Below are 16,454 nucleotides of genomic sequence, written 5' to 3' on the forward strand. Positions count from 1 at the left end.
ATGGACAGAGGAGTCTGGTGGGCTATACAGTCCATGGGGTCACAAAGAGTAGAACACAACTGAGTCACTTTCTTTCTTTTTTTAAATTTTTTTGGCCATGCAGCATGGCTTGGCAATCTTAGTTCCCTGACCAGGGACCAAACTCATGCCCCATGCAGTGGAAGTGAGGAGTTATAACCATTGAATCACTAGGGAAGTCCCTGCATCCATTTTCTTTTAAAGAATTTGTCATTTCTGTCACAAAGAGTCGGTCAGACTAGGCTGGATCCAAAAACCTAAAGTTGTCTGGCCCAACTCTGCCTTTCCCCAAGGCAGTTCAGTTCAGTTCAGTTCAGTTGCTCAGTCATGTCCGACTCTTTGCGACCCCATGAACTGCAGCACGCCAGGCCTCCCTGTCCATCACCAACTCCCGGAGTCCACCCAAACCCATGTCCATTGAGTTGGTGATGCCATCCAACCATCTCATCCTCTGTCATCCCCTTCTCCTCCTGCCCTCAATCTTTCCCAGCATCAGGGTCTTTTCAAATGAGTCAGCTCTTCGCATCAGGTGGCCAAAATATTGGAGTTTCAGCTTCAGCATCAGTCCTTCCAATGAATATTCAAGATTGGTTTCCTTTAGGGTGGACTGGTTGGATCTCCTTGCAGTCCAAGGGACTTTCAAGAGCCTTCTCCAACACCACAATTCAAAAGCATCAATTCTTCAGCGCTCAGCTTTCCTTATAGTCCAACTCTCACATCTATACATGACCACTGGAAAAACCATAGCCTTGACTAGATGGACCTTTGTTGACAAAGTAATGTCTCTGCTTTTCAATATGCTGTCTAGGTTGGTCATAACTTTCCTTCCAAGGAGTAAGCCTCTTTTAATTTCATGGCTACAATCACCATCTGCAGTGATTTTGGAGCCCAGAAAAATAAAGTCAGCCACTGTTTCCACTGTTTCCCCATCTATTTGCCATGAAGTGATGGAACCAGATGCCATGATCTTAGTTTTCTGAATGTTGAGCTTTAAGCCAACTTTTTCACTCTCCTCTTTCACTTTCATCAAGAGGCTTTTTAGTTCCTCTTCACTTTCTGCCATAACGGTGGTATCATCTGCATATTTGAGGTTATTGATATTTCTCCCACCAATCTTGCTTCCAGCTTGTGCTTCTTCCAGCCCAGCGTTTCTCATGATGTACTCTGCATATAAGTTAAATAAGCGGGGTGACAATATACAGCCTTGACGTACTCCTTTTCCTATTTGGAACCAGTCTATTGTTCCATGTCCAGTTCTAACTGTTGCTTCCTGACCTGCATATAGATTTCTCAAGAGGCAGGTCAGGTGGTCTGGTATTCCCATCTCTTTCAGAATTTTCCACAGTTTATTGTGATCCACACAGTCAAAGGCTTTGACATAGTTAATAAAACAGAAATAGATGTTTTTCTGGAACTCTCTTGCTTTTTCGATGGTCCAGCAGATGTTGGCAATTTGATCTCTGGTTCCTCTGCCTTTTCTAAAACCAGCTTGAACATCTGGAAGTTCACAGTTCACGTACTGCTGAAGCCTGGCTTGGAGAGTTTTGAGCATTACTTTACTAGCGTGTGAGATGAGTACAATTGTGCGGCAGTTTGAGCATTCTTTGGCATTGCCTTTCTTTGGGATTGGAATGAAAACTGACCTTTTCCAGTCCTGTGGCCACTGCTGAGTTTTCCAAATTTGCTGGCATATTGAGTGCAGCACTTTCACAGCATCATCTTTCAGGATTTGAAATAGCTCAGCTGGAATTTCATCACCTGAGGCAGTAGTAGTGACTTATTCTGCCCAAATTATCTGGTGTTTACCCTCATGTCTGTAAATAATATACCTGTATTGCTACTGCTTAATATTTTTTTGTTTTTCTTCAGTTTTAAATATTGTCTGTTGACTCCCCATTATGGAAGAAGAGGTTTCAGTCTTTTTCCTTCCCTACCTGAACACCCTCACCACACAAGTGAAACCATCCCACTCCCCATCCATCCACTATAGTCACAATAATTTTAGTTAAATGATTGATCTTTGTTTATATCATTATAGCAATATAATGGATGTTAAATTGGATATTTTCCTGCAAAAATTTTGTTTTTCCTAGAAGTGTTTTCATTTGTTTAATTGGTTTCTTACATGTATATTGTAGTGTATTTATATATACACATACATATACATATATATATATATATATCTTGATCTTACTTTCTTCTTATATAAAATGAGGATAATAATTCTATATACCTCATAGAATTGTGAGAAAAAACTAAAGAGAATTTTCATCAGACAAAATGAAAGAGGCCTTCTCAGGAAACAACATCAACAAAAAATAAAGTCAGACATCTGACTGGTCCAGATAGAGGAAGTTTTCTCATTGATGGCAGGAGAGGGCTAGGAGGAGGAGGAGGAGAGAGAGAGGCTCTGTGGAAGAGTGCCCCTCTGAGGAGCTGGGGTGGAACAGTTCTTTCCCTCCCCTGTGAGGAGCTGGGGTGGAACAGTTCTTTCCCTCCCCTGTGAGGAGCTAGAGTGTGACTGTTCTTTCCTCCCCTGTGAGGAGCTAGAGTGTGACTGTTCTTTCCTCCCCTCTGAGGAGCTGGGGTGTGACTGTTCTTTCCTCCCCTGTGAGGAGCTGGGGTGTGACTGTTCTTTCCTCCCCTGTGAGGAGCTGGGGTGTGACTGTTCTTTCCCTCCCCTGTGAGGAGCTGGGGTGTGACTGTTCTTTCCCTCCCCTGTGAGGAGCTGGGGTGTGACTGTTCTTTCCTCCCCTGTGAGGAGCTGGGGTGTAGTAGTTCTTTCCTCCCCTGTGAGGAGCTGGGGTGTGACTGTTCTTTCCTCCCCTGTGAGGAGCTGGGGTGTGACTGTTCTTTCCCTCCCCTCCTGGGGGCCCGCAGCCAGAGCTCCTGGACCTGTACACGGTGAACCTGCACCGCATCGAGAAGGACGTGCAGAGGTGTGACCGCAACTACTGGTACTTCACACCCGCCAACCTGGAGAAGCTGCGGAACATCATGTGCAGGTGGCCGGGGCGGGGGGCGGGCTGTCGGGGACCGGGGGCGGGGCCTTTGGGGCGGGGGCGGGGCTGTCTGTCGGAGATGGGTAATGGGTGGCGCAGGTGCGGGCGACGGGGAGCACACGCAATGGAGTGAGGCCCCCTGGATTCAAATCCTTTCTCTGCTGTTCATTATGAGGTGTGTGACTTGGCGCATGTCACTTAATTCTCTGTGCTTTATTCTCGTTATTTGTGAACTGCGATAATGATAGTAGCTTTTTCATATGATTAGTTTGAGAATTCAGTGATAAATACATATAGAGTGGACAGAGCATACAGTAAATGCTCAGTGAACAGTAGTTACGATTATTAAGAAGCAGATGAGAATTCCAGGCAGAGGGAGCGGCTCAGGCAGAAACACAGGTGCATGAGTGTGTGCTTGGTTTGTACAGAGGTAAATGCCTCAGTGCAGCGGGAAGGGAGAAGTCCTGAGAAGTGCTGTGTGAGACTGTGAAGGGGGATTGGGAGGAGGCAATAGACGCCTGGCACCCCCAGTGAAGGAGTTTGGACACTGCCTTGTCACGCAGTGAAGAGCCGTAAAGGTTCCTGAGCTTTAAGAAGGTCATCCTGGTGACAGCATAGGCTGCTTGAAGAGAATGAGACAGGATGGGAGTACAGGCGGGAGGTTGAGGGAGTTGGTCCAGGTGAGAGATGGGGGCCAAAGCAGGGTGAGAGGAAAGGAGGAGTGGCTTGGAGAGGCAGACTGTGGGTGCCATCGCTGGCCATCCTGTGTGTCTCTTGCAGCTACATCTGGCAGCACATTGAGATTGGCTATGTCCAGGGCATGTGTGACCTCCTGGCCCCACTTCTGGTCATCCTGGATGATGGTGAGTGTACCCTCCCTGCCCCCGGGCTGGGGATCCGGCTTCCTTCTCATGACAGAGAAGAAAGGTTAACCTCACTCTGCGACTCCATAAACTGAGTCAGTGCCAGGGTTCAGAAGACCTGTCCAGTGAACACATCAAGGTCTTAGTGAAATAAAAAGTTCTTTTATTCTACATTGACCAACACTTATTTCCAGGTGCCTGACACCCATCCAAGGTTTTGCTAGCCACTGGTTATATAAACATGAATGAAAACAAAGGAAATCTCAGGCCCAGATGGCTTCACTGGTGAATTCTACCAAACACTTTATGAAAAATGAATATCAGTACTTCATAAACTCTTCTAAAACTTAGAAGAGGAGGGAACGCTTCTCAACTCATCCTATGGTGCAGGTCCTTATATGACGCCTTATTGGTACCTGGATAGCAATACCAGACAAAGACATCACAAGAAAAGAAAATTACAGACCAATGTCCTTTATGAAATCAAGGTAAAAATCCTCAAGAAAACACTAACAAACTGAATCCATCAAGATATAAAAAGAATTATATATCGTGATCAAATGGGGTTTATCCCAGGAATGCAAGGCTGACTCAATATATGAAGTTCAATCAGTACAATTCACTACATTCATGGAATAAAGGATGAAGGTCACATGATCATGTCATCAGACAAAATTCAACAGCCTTTCATAAAAAAAAAATTCGGCAAACTCAGAACAAAAGAGAACTTACTCAACGTGATAAAAGACATCTCTGAAAAACCCACAACTAATACTCAGGGATGAAATTCTGAATCAGTTCAGTTCAGTCACTCAGTCGTGTCCAACTCTTTGAGACCCCATGAACCGCAGCACACCAGGCCTCCCTGTCCATCACCAATTCCCGGAGTCCACCCAAACCCATGTCCATTGAGTTGGTGATGCCATCCAACCATCTCATCCTCTGTTGTCCCCTTCTCCTCCTGCCCTCAATCTTTCCCAGCATCAGGGTCTTTTCAAATGAGTCAGCTCTTCACATCAGGTGGCCAAAGTACTGGAGTTTCAGCTTCAGCATCAGTCCTTCCAATGAATATTCAAGATTGATTTCCTTTAGGATGGACTGGTTGGATCTCCTTTAGGATGGACTCCTCTGGATCTCTCAAGAGTCTTCTCCAACACCACAGTTCAAAAGCGTCAATTCTTCAGTGCTCAGCTTTCTTTATAGTCCAACTTTCACATCCATACATGACCACTGGAAAAACCATAGCCTTGACTAGACGGATCTTTGTTGACAAAGTAATGTCAACAAAATTCTGAATACTTCTCACCCAAGGTCAAGAGTATGACAAAGATTTCCACTTCTGCCACAAAAGGCTCTATCCTGGACAATTACTGAAGAAAAAAGAATAGAGATGTCCAGATTGGAAAGGAAATAAAACCATCTATATTTGAAGATGGCATGATATTGCATACAGAAAATCCTAAGGAGTCAAAAAAGTATTAGAACTAATAAGTTCAGCAAGGTTGCAGGATATAGGACTTATACAGAAGTCAATTATATTTCTATACTATTGCAATGAACAATCTAAATATGAGAACAGAAAAGCAATTCCATTTGCAGTAGCCTCTAGAAGAGTAAAATATTTATAAATAAATTTAACAGAAGTACAAGATTTGTACACCAAAAACTTTAAAATGTTGCTGAATGTAGTGAGCCCAAAACACAAAAATTGAGTCATTTTTCTTCCAGTGAGCATGTGATTCTTAATTGACCTGAGGTTGCAAAGAGACAAACAGATCCCCCCAAAAGGAAACAAAGCAAAAAAGAAAAAAGACCATGAAATTGGATTCTTTGTTATTTCTCACCCAACAGAGAACAAACTTTCATTATACACCCAACAGAACTCACCAGATAGTTAACCATAAAAGCAAATCCCCAACCATTGCTATCGCCAATTCAGATTAATTTGTTGAAGGTATACAAACCAGAAATAAAAACAAATACATAATATCAATAGAAAAAACAAGAACTAGAGGGGTAGAAAAGTTAAAGCTCTGTTGCCACCCAAAATTCACTTCAAAAACCAAGAAAAGATGTGCAGGCAAACGGACTTAATTTGTCTCCACTGGATTAATGCCCTCAAACAGCTCAGTGGATGATCTTCAGAACCGATAAAATGTAATTTTCAAAAGGTTACATGACTCTCACATACAAATAAAGTGAACAGAGATTTTATTCCATGTAGTAATGAGGAAACCAGTAAGGTAGGAAAACTGGCTTCAGGAACATTTGAGAAGCTGGGCACTTTAGCAACATCATGGTCAGGTTGCTTCCAGAAAGGGCCAATCTGTAGAGATGGAAAATAGACTCATGCTTGACAGGCACTGTGAGGAGAGGGCAATAGGTGATGACTGCCGATATATGGTGAAAATGTTCCTGAAATGAGATAGAGATGATGGTTTGCAACTCTGACTATTCTAAAACCACTGAATTATATTGGTTTGGTCAAGAATTTTGCCCGGATTTTTCTGTAACATCGTACAGAACATTGTACAGAAAAACCCAAGCAAACTTTTTGGCCAACCCAGTACATTTAAAAGAGTGAATTTTATGGTGTGCAAGCCTCCATAAAGCTGTTTAAAAATGAGAAGTATAACTCCCAACTCTTAGAGCTGAGCATAGTGACTGCTTTCCAGAAAGTTCCCTGCGGAAGAGGGTGGGAGGTGAGAGAGAAGCTCTGCAGTGGAGAGACCTGAAAACACTGCCTCTAGCAGGTGGCCAAGGCCGTCCGCCGTCCTCAGCCACATCAGCACTGTACACCCTTGATGTGATATGACTCAAGTGGCACCTCACCTACATGGTCTTTCTCACCATAACCCATAACCCCGATCTTATCATGAGAAAAACATCAGACAATAGAGGGGCATCCCGGAGAACACCTGGCATGCACTCTTCATAGCCATCAGGGTCACCACCACCAAGGAAGGTCTGAGTCACAGCTGTAGCCAAGAGGAGCCTGAGGAGAGATGACAGCTGTGTATAATGTAATTCTCAGATGAGTTCTTGGAACAGCAAAGGCCATAAGGTAAAAAACTATGGACTTGAGTTAATTATGTATCATCAGTAGGTCATTAGTTGTAACAAATGTACATATTAATGGGAGATGTTAGTAATGGGGGGAACTAGGTGTGAGGTATATGGAAACTCTACACTCTTCTCAATTTTTCTGTAAATCTAAACTGTTCTGAAAAATAAAGAAAATGAACAAGATTCTGTGGTGACTTGGGTAATCTTCTCATAACTTTCTCTAAAGCTACTCGGTGTTAAGAGAAAATAGGTACTGTTTTCAAATTATTTTAAACACTGGGTTGAACAGTATGAAACGGATTTTTTTTTTCCGGCTGTGCCATGCAGCTTGCAGGATCTTAGCAGTTCCCCAACCAGGGACTGAATCCACACCCTCATCAGTACAAGTGTGGAATCCTAACCACTGGAGCAGGGACTGAACCCATGCCCTCAGTGGTGAAAGTGTGGAGTCCTAACCACTGGACCGCCAGGGAATTCCCAACACAGATCTTTTAAATTACAGAAATGCTCAGAGCCTTTTTTTTTCCTTCGTATATATAGTCACTCTCTACGTAGCATTTCCCAAAGTTATTTGACCCTGCCTTTGCATAACACCTGCAAACACCCTTCCAGTATTGACAATTGTTATTTTAATACAGTGGTTCTCAGACATGAGAATTTCATGAGCCCCGCAGAATTTTTTTCAAGACGTGGGACCAAATATCATCAACTTTTTATTAGAGCAAATAGGGATCTTTAAAACAGAGCATTTGCTGTCACCATTCTTTCCTAAAAGAAAGGATGCTCTATTTCAACACCTCTCGGGTGGGAGGTACGTAGTGAAAGATTGGAGAGCATCCCTTGAAATGGTGTGCATGCGTATACTCCACTTCCTTACATTTCTTATTTGGCTGTGGACTTAATGAACTGGCTCAGACCCTCAGACCATCACTTTGGGACCTTGGGCGGTGGCAGAGTTGACTCTTTCTCCTGTACTCTTTCCCCAGAGGCCCTCGCCTTCAGCTGCTTCACCGAGCTCATGAAGAGGATGAATCAGAACTTCCCCCACGGGGGCGCCATGGACACACACTTTGCCAACATGAGGTCGCTAATCCAGGTATGACCTTGAGCTTCTCAATAGCATAACTTATTCCAGCTCAACCCAATGGACCACAAACGAACTTAATAGCCATTCCTAGTTTAAATTAACTCAGTAACTCAGTCCTACTTCACTCAGCCCAGTTGAGTTAAACTGAAAAACTCAATTCAACTTAACGTTGACTCAATAGCTCAAGTCAGCTCCACTGGACTCATTCTTACTGAGCATTTACTTGGCCCAGGCACTGTGGCTACAGTGATGAACAAAACACAGTCCTTCCCTTAACGGGACATTTGATTGTATTGGTCCTTTTCTTCAGAGAAGTGGTGGTTGTTTTATCGCTAAGTAGTGTCTGACTCTTTGCGACCCCTCGGACTGTAGCCCACCAGGCTCCACTATCCATGGGATTTCCCAGGCAAGAATACTGGAGTGGGTTGCCATTTCCTCCTCCAGACTACAAAGAAATATTTGAGTATATTTCTCCCTCTCTCTTTCTGTCACACACACACACACACACACGTACACAGAGCTTTATTAAGATAAATTCATATATTGTTAAATTTGCCTTTTTAAAATGTTTGAGTCATTGGTTTTTAGAATAGTCACAGGTGTGACATCATCATCACTATCTAATTTCAGAACACTTTCATCACCCTGATAAAGAATCTCTATCCCCTGAGCTTCCCTGTGACTCAGTGGTAGAGAATCCACCTACCAACACAGCAGACTCAGGTTTGATCCCTGGGTCAGGAAGATCTCCTGGAGAAGGAAATCAGCTGGTAAAGAATCCGCCTGCAGTGCGGGAGACCTGGGTTCGATCCCTGGGTTGGAATGATCCCCTGGAGAAGGGAATGGCTACCCACTCCAGTATTCTTGCCGGGAGAATCCCATGAACTGTATAGTCCATGGGGTCGCAAAGAGTCGAACACGACTGAGCGACTTTCACGGTCCAGTATTCTTGCCTGGGAAGTCCCATAGACAGAGAAGCCTGGCGGGCTGCAGTCCATCGAATCGCCAAAGAGTTAGACATGACTTAGCAACTAAACAATGACAAACACCACCACCATTAACAGCAATCCCTCTCCCCCGCTCCTGGCAGCCGCTAGTCTACTTTCTGTCTCTGTAGATTTACCCATTCTGGATGTTTCACGTAAATGGAGTCACACAATATGTGGCTTTTTGTGTCTGGCTTTTTTCACTGAGTGAGATGTTCACGAGGTCCGTCCGCGTTGCAGCATGTATCGATATGCCATTCGTTCCATTGCTGAATGTTCCATTGCCTGGATAGGCCACATTCTGTGTCCCCATTCATCCTCTGATGGATACTTGGGTTGTTTACGCTTTTTGGCTATTATGAATAATGCAGTTGTGTACATTCATATGTAAGTTTCTATGTGGACGTAGGTTTTCGTTTTTATTGGGGATGTACCTACGAGTAAAGCTGCAGCGGCACCATTTTACATTCCCACCAGCAACACACGAGGGTTCCAGTTTCTCTCCATCCTCCCAGGCCTTTGTTGTCTGTCATTTTTATTATAGCCACCCTAGTGGATATGAAATAGTAGCTCATTGTGGCATTTTCCTAATTACTAATGATGGTAAGCATGGTTCCTGTGCATATTGGTTATTTGCATATCTTCTTTAGAGGAAGACTGGGTTAGGTTGCATCAGATTGATTTCCACTTCAAATTCTTTGGCCATTTTTAAACTCCACCCGGTTGTTAAGGGCTGTGCGGTGTCTGGTGTGGGGATGTCCCCTGTGGCCAGCCTTTGCCTGGGAGGCCGATGCCTTTCTTTCCTTCCTCTGACAGATCCTGGACTCAGAGCTCTTCGAGTTGATGCATCAGAATGGGGACTACACTCATTTCTACTTCTGCTACCGCTGGTTCCTGCTGGATTTCAAGCGAGGTACACACGTCCCACTGGGACCTTGTGCAGAATCCCAGGGGGAAAAGATACCACAGCAGTGAGGCTGGGAAGTGTTGGGACAAAGCCACTGGACGAGAGTAATACCTATTTGTTGAGTTCTGACTACAGTTTACCTACCTTATCTTGCAGAGACACTGTAGTAGGTGTTGTCACAATCCCCATTTTACAGATGGGGAGACTAAGGCTGAGAAGAACTAAATTCAGACCCAGCAATAACAGAGCCGGGATCTGAGCCCCCATCTGTCTGCGCAAGCCCAGTTCCCTACCATTCTGTTAAGCGGCCTATCAGAGGCCAAGAACTCCGAAGCCCGTGGAGTATCTGTCCCATGTGACTGAGAAATGATGTCTGACACAGCGCATTGCTACCATACCAATTTGGGATAATGCTGGTAATAATATCTAACCTCTGTGCATACATATGTGCACAATTGTCCAGTCGTGTCCAACTCTCTGCGACCCCATGGACTGTAGCCCACCAGGCTCCTCTGTCCATGGGATTTTCGCAGCAAGAATACTGGAGTGGGGTGCCATTTCCTCTTCTAGAGGATTTTCCTGACCCAGAGATCCAACCCGGGTCTCCTGAGTCTCCTGCATTGGCAGACTGATTCTTTATCACTGAGCCACCTGGGAATCCCCTAACCCATAAAGGTATTTATTAAGGGCCAGGCACTGTGCTGAGTCATTTCTATGTATTATTTCTTCAGCCCTTTATTTTAAAAAAATATTTATTTATGTATCTGTTTATATGACTGTTTTGAGTTTTAGTTGCGACACGTGGGATCTTTTGTCGCAGTGCACAGGCTCTTCATTGCAGTGCAAGGGCTTGTGGGATCTTAGTTCCCCAAACAGGGATTGAATCTGTGTCCCCTGCATCGCAAAGCAGACGCCTAACCACTGGACCACCAGGGAAGTCTCTTCAGTCCTTTATTACTATTGGTATCATACCATGTGAAGTTCCCTGGTGACTCAGTGGTAAAGAATCTGCCTATCGATGCCGGAGACTCAGGTCTGATTCCTGGGTTGGGAAGATTCCCCTGGAGAAAGAGATGGCAACCTCTGCCACCAACATCACCATGCTTACAGATTTGGAAAAGGAAGGGCTCATGAAGGGGAAGTAACAGCCCAAGGTCACCTTGCTCATAAGTGATGGAGCCAGGATTCAGACGGATTTTTATTGGACGCAGGAAGCCTTACTCTTCATCCTTACTCTGTTGTCTCTCTTTACTAAACTCAGAAGCAGCAGCCGACTCTGCCTGGGTGCAGGGGGAAGGGGAGGTACCCCCACGAGTGCTCAAGGAGCTGGAGGGTGCAGGCAGAGAGCAGGACTCTGGCCCAGGGTCAGGGCAGGAACAAGTCAAGGAAAACTAAATCTGCACGTGCACAGTTCCTCCACTCACGGGATGTTGGAGCTGGAAACATACAGCCCACCTAGTGTGCTCAGCCTATTCCAGAAAAAGGGGAAACTGAGGCTGCTGTCAGATGACAGTGCCCGGGTCTCCCGCGTCCTGGCCTGAGCTCTGGCTGCTGCCCCAGGACAGAAGCACAGAGCACAGCCAGCCTGGGACCCTTCTCGAGGGCGGGCAGCACTGTGAGCTCCGTGGGGGACTCTCCCCGTGCATGCGTGTGTGTTGGTGTCTTGGCAGAACTCATCTATGATGACGTCTTCTCCGTCTGGGAGACCATCTGGGCAGCCAAGCACGTCTCGTCCGCCCACTACGTCCTGTTCATCGCGCTGGCGCTGGTGGAGGTCTACCGTGACATCATCTTGGAGAACAACATGGATTTCACAGACATCATCAAATTTTTTAATGGTACCCACGTGATCAGGGTCTCATCCGAAGGGGGCAGGCTTCTGGAGGGCCCCTTCCTGGGTCCTGGAGAGGGATGGATGGAGAGTCCCTGAGACTGATTCAAGATGAAGGGGACGGAGGAGGCTTCTGCCCACCTCCGGTGGCTATTTCCCAGTGGATGAGTTGACATCTAGTAATGCTGAGTGCTCCATGTGTGTTTCTCTCAGGATCTGGCCGAAGGGGCCTGGGTGTTGACATTAGGCTCAGGGGCCAACCTTGGCTCCGCTGGGAACGAGCTGTGCCATAGACACGTCACTTCCTCTCTCTCTAAACATCTGCTTCCTCACCTGGGAACAGGAGGGAGGATGTCTGCTGCAGAGGGTTGACGTGGAGGGAAAGCAGACACAGGAAGGTGGCATGGAAAAGGCACAGTCTTGCCACCCGGGAGCTATGTGACCTTGGGCAAGTGACTTTGCATCTCCACACTTCAGATTCCTTGGGAATAAAATGATACTGACACCTCCATCAGAGAGATGTCAGGAGGATTAAATGAGACCACAGGGATGTCAGGCTCATCAGTCACGTGGTACGTGGCTCACAACTGTTGCTTTGAATAGAAGCTGCTGCTATTATGACTATTAAAACACTCTCTTAAACTAAAGAAGGTTTTGGATAAAGCAAAAAAAGAAAAAAGCCGCCAGTGATGACCTTACACTGGAAACATTATTAGTTATTATTATTAATATATTTTACATTTTAATAATATATAATAATAATAATTAACTATTAGTTATTATTAGAAAAAATTTCAAAGATAGTACAGAGAGTTTCCTGTACCTTTTAACGCAGCAGCCCCTAATGTTAATATGTTACCTGATCCTCATACATGTATCACAACAAAGAAATTAACGCTGATATAGTACTATCAACTAACCTACAGACTTACTTGATTTCACTTGGTTTTTAACTAATGTCCTTTTTCTGCTCTAGGATCAAACCCAGAAAACCATGTTGCACTTAACAGGTTCATTTAAAAATATTTATTTTTTCATTCAGTCTTTTCCAAACTTATGTACATGGTGGCTAAGCCATAGAGAATCTACCTGCCAATGCAGGAGACACCCAGAGACAATCCCTGGGTCGGGAAGATCCCCTCAAGAAGGAAATGGAAACCCACTCCAGTATTCTTGCCTGGGAAATCCCATGGACAGAGATGCCTGGTGGGCTACAGTCCATGGGGTCGCAAAGAGTCAGACATGACTTAGTGACTAAACAACAACCATCACAGAATCCAGTTGTATCTAGGCTTTTTTCCACTTGATATTTTTAAAACCATTTTCCGTATAATAATTTTTTGAGAAAGCAGAATATACCTCAAGCACCTGTTCATAACTTACTGAACCATCCTTTCTGGTTTAACATCTACGTTGGTTTTGGTTTGAGGTTGTGAGAACCCAAAGCAATTCATATCTTAGCGTGGAGGTTCTCAAACTTTCTTAGTTCATAGCACCTCTAGTGTCTCTGTGAAATTTTCATGGCATCCCAGACCGTTCAGTAACTATTGAATAATTAAGTCCAAACCACCTGATAAGTATATCTATCCTAACAACTTAGTAGCCATAAGTCAAAAGAAAATAATATATTTTATATTTAAACAAGCAGTTTCTAGTGGGTATTCTCACCTGTTGGACTTTGCCCAACTTCTCAAATTTTGGAATCAGTTTGAACTCACCACCTTCACTTCCTTTTCCATAGTGATTTTCACATGATACTTGCTTTTATCATGGCAACTGCTTGCTGAAAACTTGTTTTTTTTGCAACACTATAAAGCCATTGATAGGAGCGCAAATTGCAAACTCACTCACTCCCATTAGCAGTTTATGTGGTGTTTAACAGGTGTGGAAGATCGCTGTATTTCCCCCCAAATTGCCATGAGCTCACAGGGGTACCCTCGGCACCCAGTTTGGGAACCATGGTCTTAGCGTCTTTCGCTCCTACCAGATGATTTCTTTATGACAAATGTCTAAATTTAGGATTATTATTTTTCAGAGAGCTGATCATTGTGTGTTATTCTTGACAAAATGGCTATTTGTGCTTTCTCCCCTCCCCTCCCCACCTCCTTCTGTTGCTTCCTTTCCTCTCTGCTTTGAAGCATCCACCGTGTGCCCAACATTGCTTTCTTAAAAGGTGCCCAGTCCCTGTGTCTGTAGGAGGATGGTGAGAAGACCGAACATTTTTTAAACACACACAGACGCACATTTTTTTAAACAAACACACTTCATCCCGTTTGAGCTCACAGTAACCTTGTGAAGTAGGTATTGTTATGGTTCCCATTTCACAGATGAGGAAACTGAGGTCTGGAGTCACAGGCCGTCCCCAAAGTCTGTGCTTCCAGAGCCACTCTGGGGGTGATACCAGTTGGTGATGGGGATGGGGGTGCCCCAGAGACCTCTCAGGGTCTCTGCTGGAAGTGTGGCCCAAGGACAAACAAAGAGAAGGCTCATGTGGTTCTGCTCTCTGCTCTTTCAGAGATGGCCGAGCGACACAACACAAAACAGGTCCTGAAGCTGGCCCGGGACCTCGTGTACAAGGTGCAGACCCTGATTGAGAACAAGTGAGGGCCGCGCCACCGCCCGCCCGCCCGCCTGTCCCGCCTGCTTCTCCTCCCAGCCGCCCGGGGAGCGAGGTCCTGATGTCTGTTCCCGAGCATGGACTTCTGTGCAAAGAGCAAGCACCCCAGCTTTGGCCGCTGGGCAGGTGCGGTGGAGGGGTTGCCCCTTCAGTTCAGCCTTACGTTTTCCTGTTTGACCAAAGATCGCCCAAGCCTGGGATTTCTCCCTTGTGGAAGTTGGGGGTTGTTGGTGGGCAGAGGAGCATCTTTGTTCGTGGTCTCCGGAATGGTCTCCTCTCCTTTCCCTCCCATCCCTCCAGGCTGTCTTGTCCGATGAGACTTGGGTTGGGAACTTTTCGGAAACGGGTATAGGAGAGGTCTGTGGGGCTGCCTCTGAGCTCTGAAGGGGCCTTTGGAGATGTTCCAGAGCGTGGCTGGGAGCAGAGCGCTGCTGACACGGAATTCTTCTATGAAGGACACTGTCTTGTGCAGTGTCGGGGGTTGAGCAGCATCTCTGGCCTCTCCCTGCTAGATGCCAGTAGTGCCCTCCACCCCCTGCCCCGCCCCCCGCCTTATGACATCCAGAACTTCTCCAGACATTGCCAGGTAGCCCCCCGTTCGAGAACCACTGGCTTGGAGGAGGGACTGCAAGTGTTTCTCCCTCCCCACTTTCTTCGTACCTGAGCCACCTGTGTCCTGAGACTCCCTCCAGCCCCCATTTAGAAAAGGCACATGGGGTCCTCTGCACATCTCTCCTGGGGTCGGGGATTTCAGTTTTGGGGTTTTCTCATCTTTTCCTCCTCCCCCTGGCCCCAGGAGAGACTTTTTTCTTCTTTCAACAAAAGGCTGTGAGAAGGGTCTGTAAGCTTGAGACAGGCCTCTTCATGGTCCTCCTCAGAGCCCCTGCTCCGGGCAGGGCAGAGCCCACATCCCCTTCCTCTCATCCTAGGGAGGACCTCGCCTCTCCTTCCTACATTGGGTCTGGAGTTCCAGAAGCTTGGAAGGTGTGTGTTGGTGCAAGCCACTTGTTCAAGGAGGCTGGCATTTCCTTAAGTGCCCTTGCTAACTCAGGACAAAGGGAAGAGAGGAGGACAGAGGTTGGCCAGGGTAGGGTGTGGCGGATGTTCTCCTTGGGGAAAAAAAAAATGAGCTGATGAACTGGCATCCGGGTCACAGCCTAGCCTGGAAATGGTTCCCTCCATATCTTCACACAAAGGGTCACCAACCCCCTAAACAGACCCTAGGCGAGCTAGTTTACCCTGCCTACATGTCCTCCTGGGAGAGCAGTCATGCCAGCCCTTCTCTGCTTCGGAGAATGGACCAGAGTCAGGAGAAACAGAGAGAGTCCCAGAAGGATGCTCTTCCCAAGAATGGCAGGTAGGATTTTGAAGAGGAGAGGAGACTCATCAAGCACATTGAAACCTTGACAGAGGGGCGCATCTGTCCTCCCATCCTCAGCAAACCAGGAGGGGGAGCAGTCCCTGCCTGGCATGCTTGTGAAGGCGCTTCCCTTGGACCCAGCACTTTCAGCTGCATCTGAACTTCCGCCCAAGTGGGGTGTCCTGGGTGGGATGGACGAGAGATGGACCTTGCTTCCAAAGAGCGCTCTGTGAAAGTTTCATCTCCCCGCCCTGGCCCTCTGCCTTCCCGAGACGGGTGATCATGTATGAAATCTCCCTCTAGATAAGAGTTTTATTTTGCCACTCAACTCTTCACTACAGAGGATGTTATTTTAGCAAGACCCAGGTCCTAGACCTTCCGATTCTTATTTATTTTTTAAGAGACTGGTCTGAAAGTACAGCACAAGATCTCTTCTCTGCCTTCTCTCGTGGTGTTCCAGAGAGCGTCGTGGTTGTGATTTGAAACAATGCTTATTTATTTGGCTTACTGTGTTTGTTCGGGTCTCTGTACGTTGCGTGTGTGTCCTTGTGTCCCCGAATCAAATGCGTGGGAGTCGTTTTATCTCCGGAGTGCTCTCCTTTTCTCAGTGCTGCCAACATATCTTATTACTGTTTACTGAAGAGTCGTGTCTAAATAGAGAGAAAATATATATAAACAGAACTGTGTGAACCTGGGTTATTTCTTGCCTCTGTGTTG

General features: G+C 45.9%; 1 protein-coding gene across 10 annotated transcripts in view; it reads left to right on the plus strand.

Annotated features, from left to right (window-relative positions):
• Window positions 1-16,418, plus strand: part of SGSM1 (small G protein signaling modulator 1) — a 73,137-nt gene extending 56,719 nt beyond the window's left edge. For all 10 annotated transcript variants that reach the window (XM_086346022.1, XM_086346023.1, XM_086346021.1 and 7 more), the window contains 6 exons: window positions 2,899-3,023; window positions 3,801-3,883; window positions 7,936-8,045; window positions 9,839-9,935; window positions 11,600-11,767; window positions 14,276-16,418. In XM_086346022.1, the coding sequence (XP_086202148.1) occupies window positions 2,899-3,023; window positions 3,801-3,883; window positions 7,936-8,045; window positions 9,839-9,935; window positions 11,600-11,767; window positions 14,276-14,364 (672 nt within the window). In that variant the 3' untranslated portion in view covers window positions 14,365-16,418. The remainder of the gene's footprint in view (window positions 1-2,898; window positions 3,024-3,800; window positions 3,884-7,935; window positions 8,046-9,838; window positions 9,936-11,599; window positions 11,768-14,275) is intronic.
• The last annotated feature ends 36 nt before the right edge of the window (window positions 16,419-16,454 follow it).

The sequence above is a fragment of the Bos grunniens genome, chromosome 17, assembly GCF_055505025.1.
Source record: "Bos grunniens cultivar Pamir isolate PY7600 chromosome 17, Bosgru_T2T1.0, whole genome shotgun sequence".
Taxonomy (NCBI): domain Eukaryota; kingdom Metazoa; phylum Chordata; class Mammalia; order Artiodactyla; family Bovidae; genus Bos; species Bos grunniens.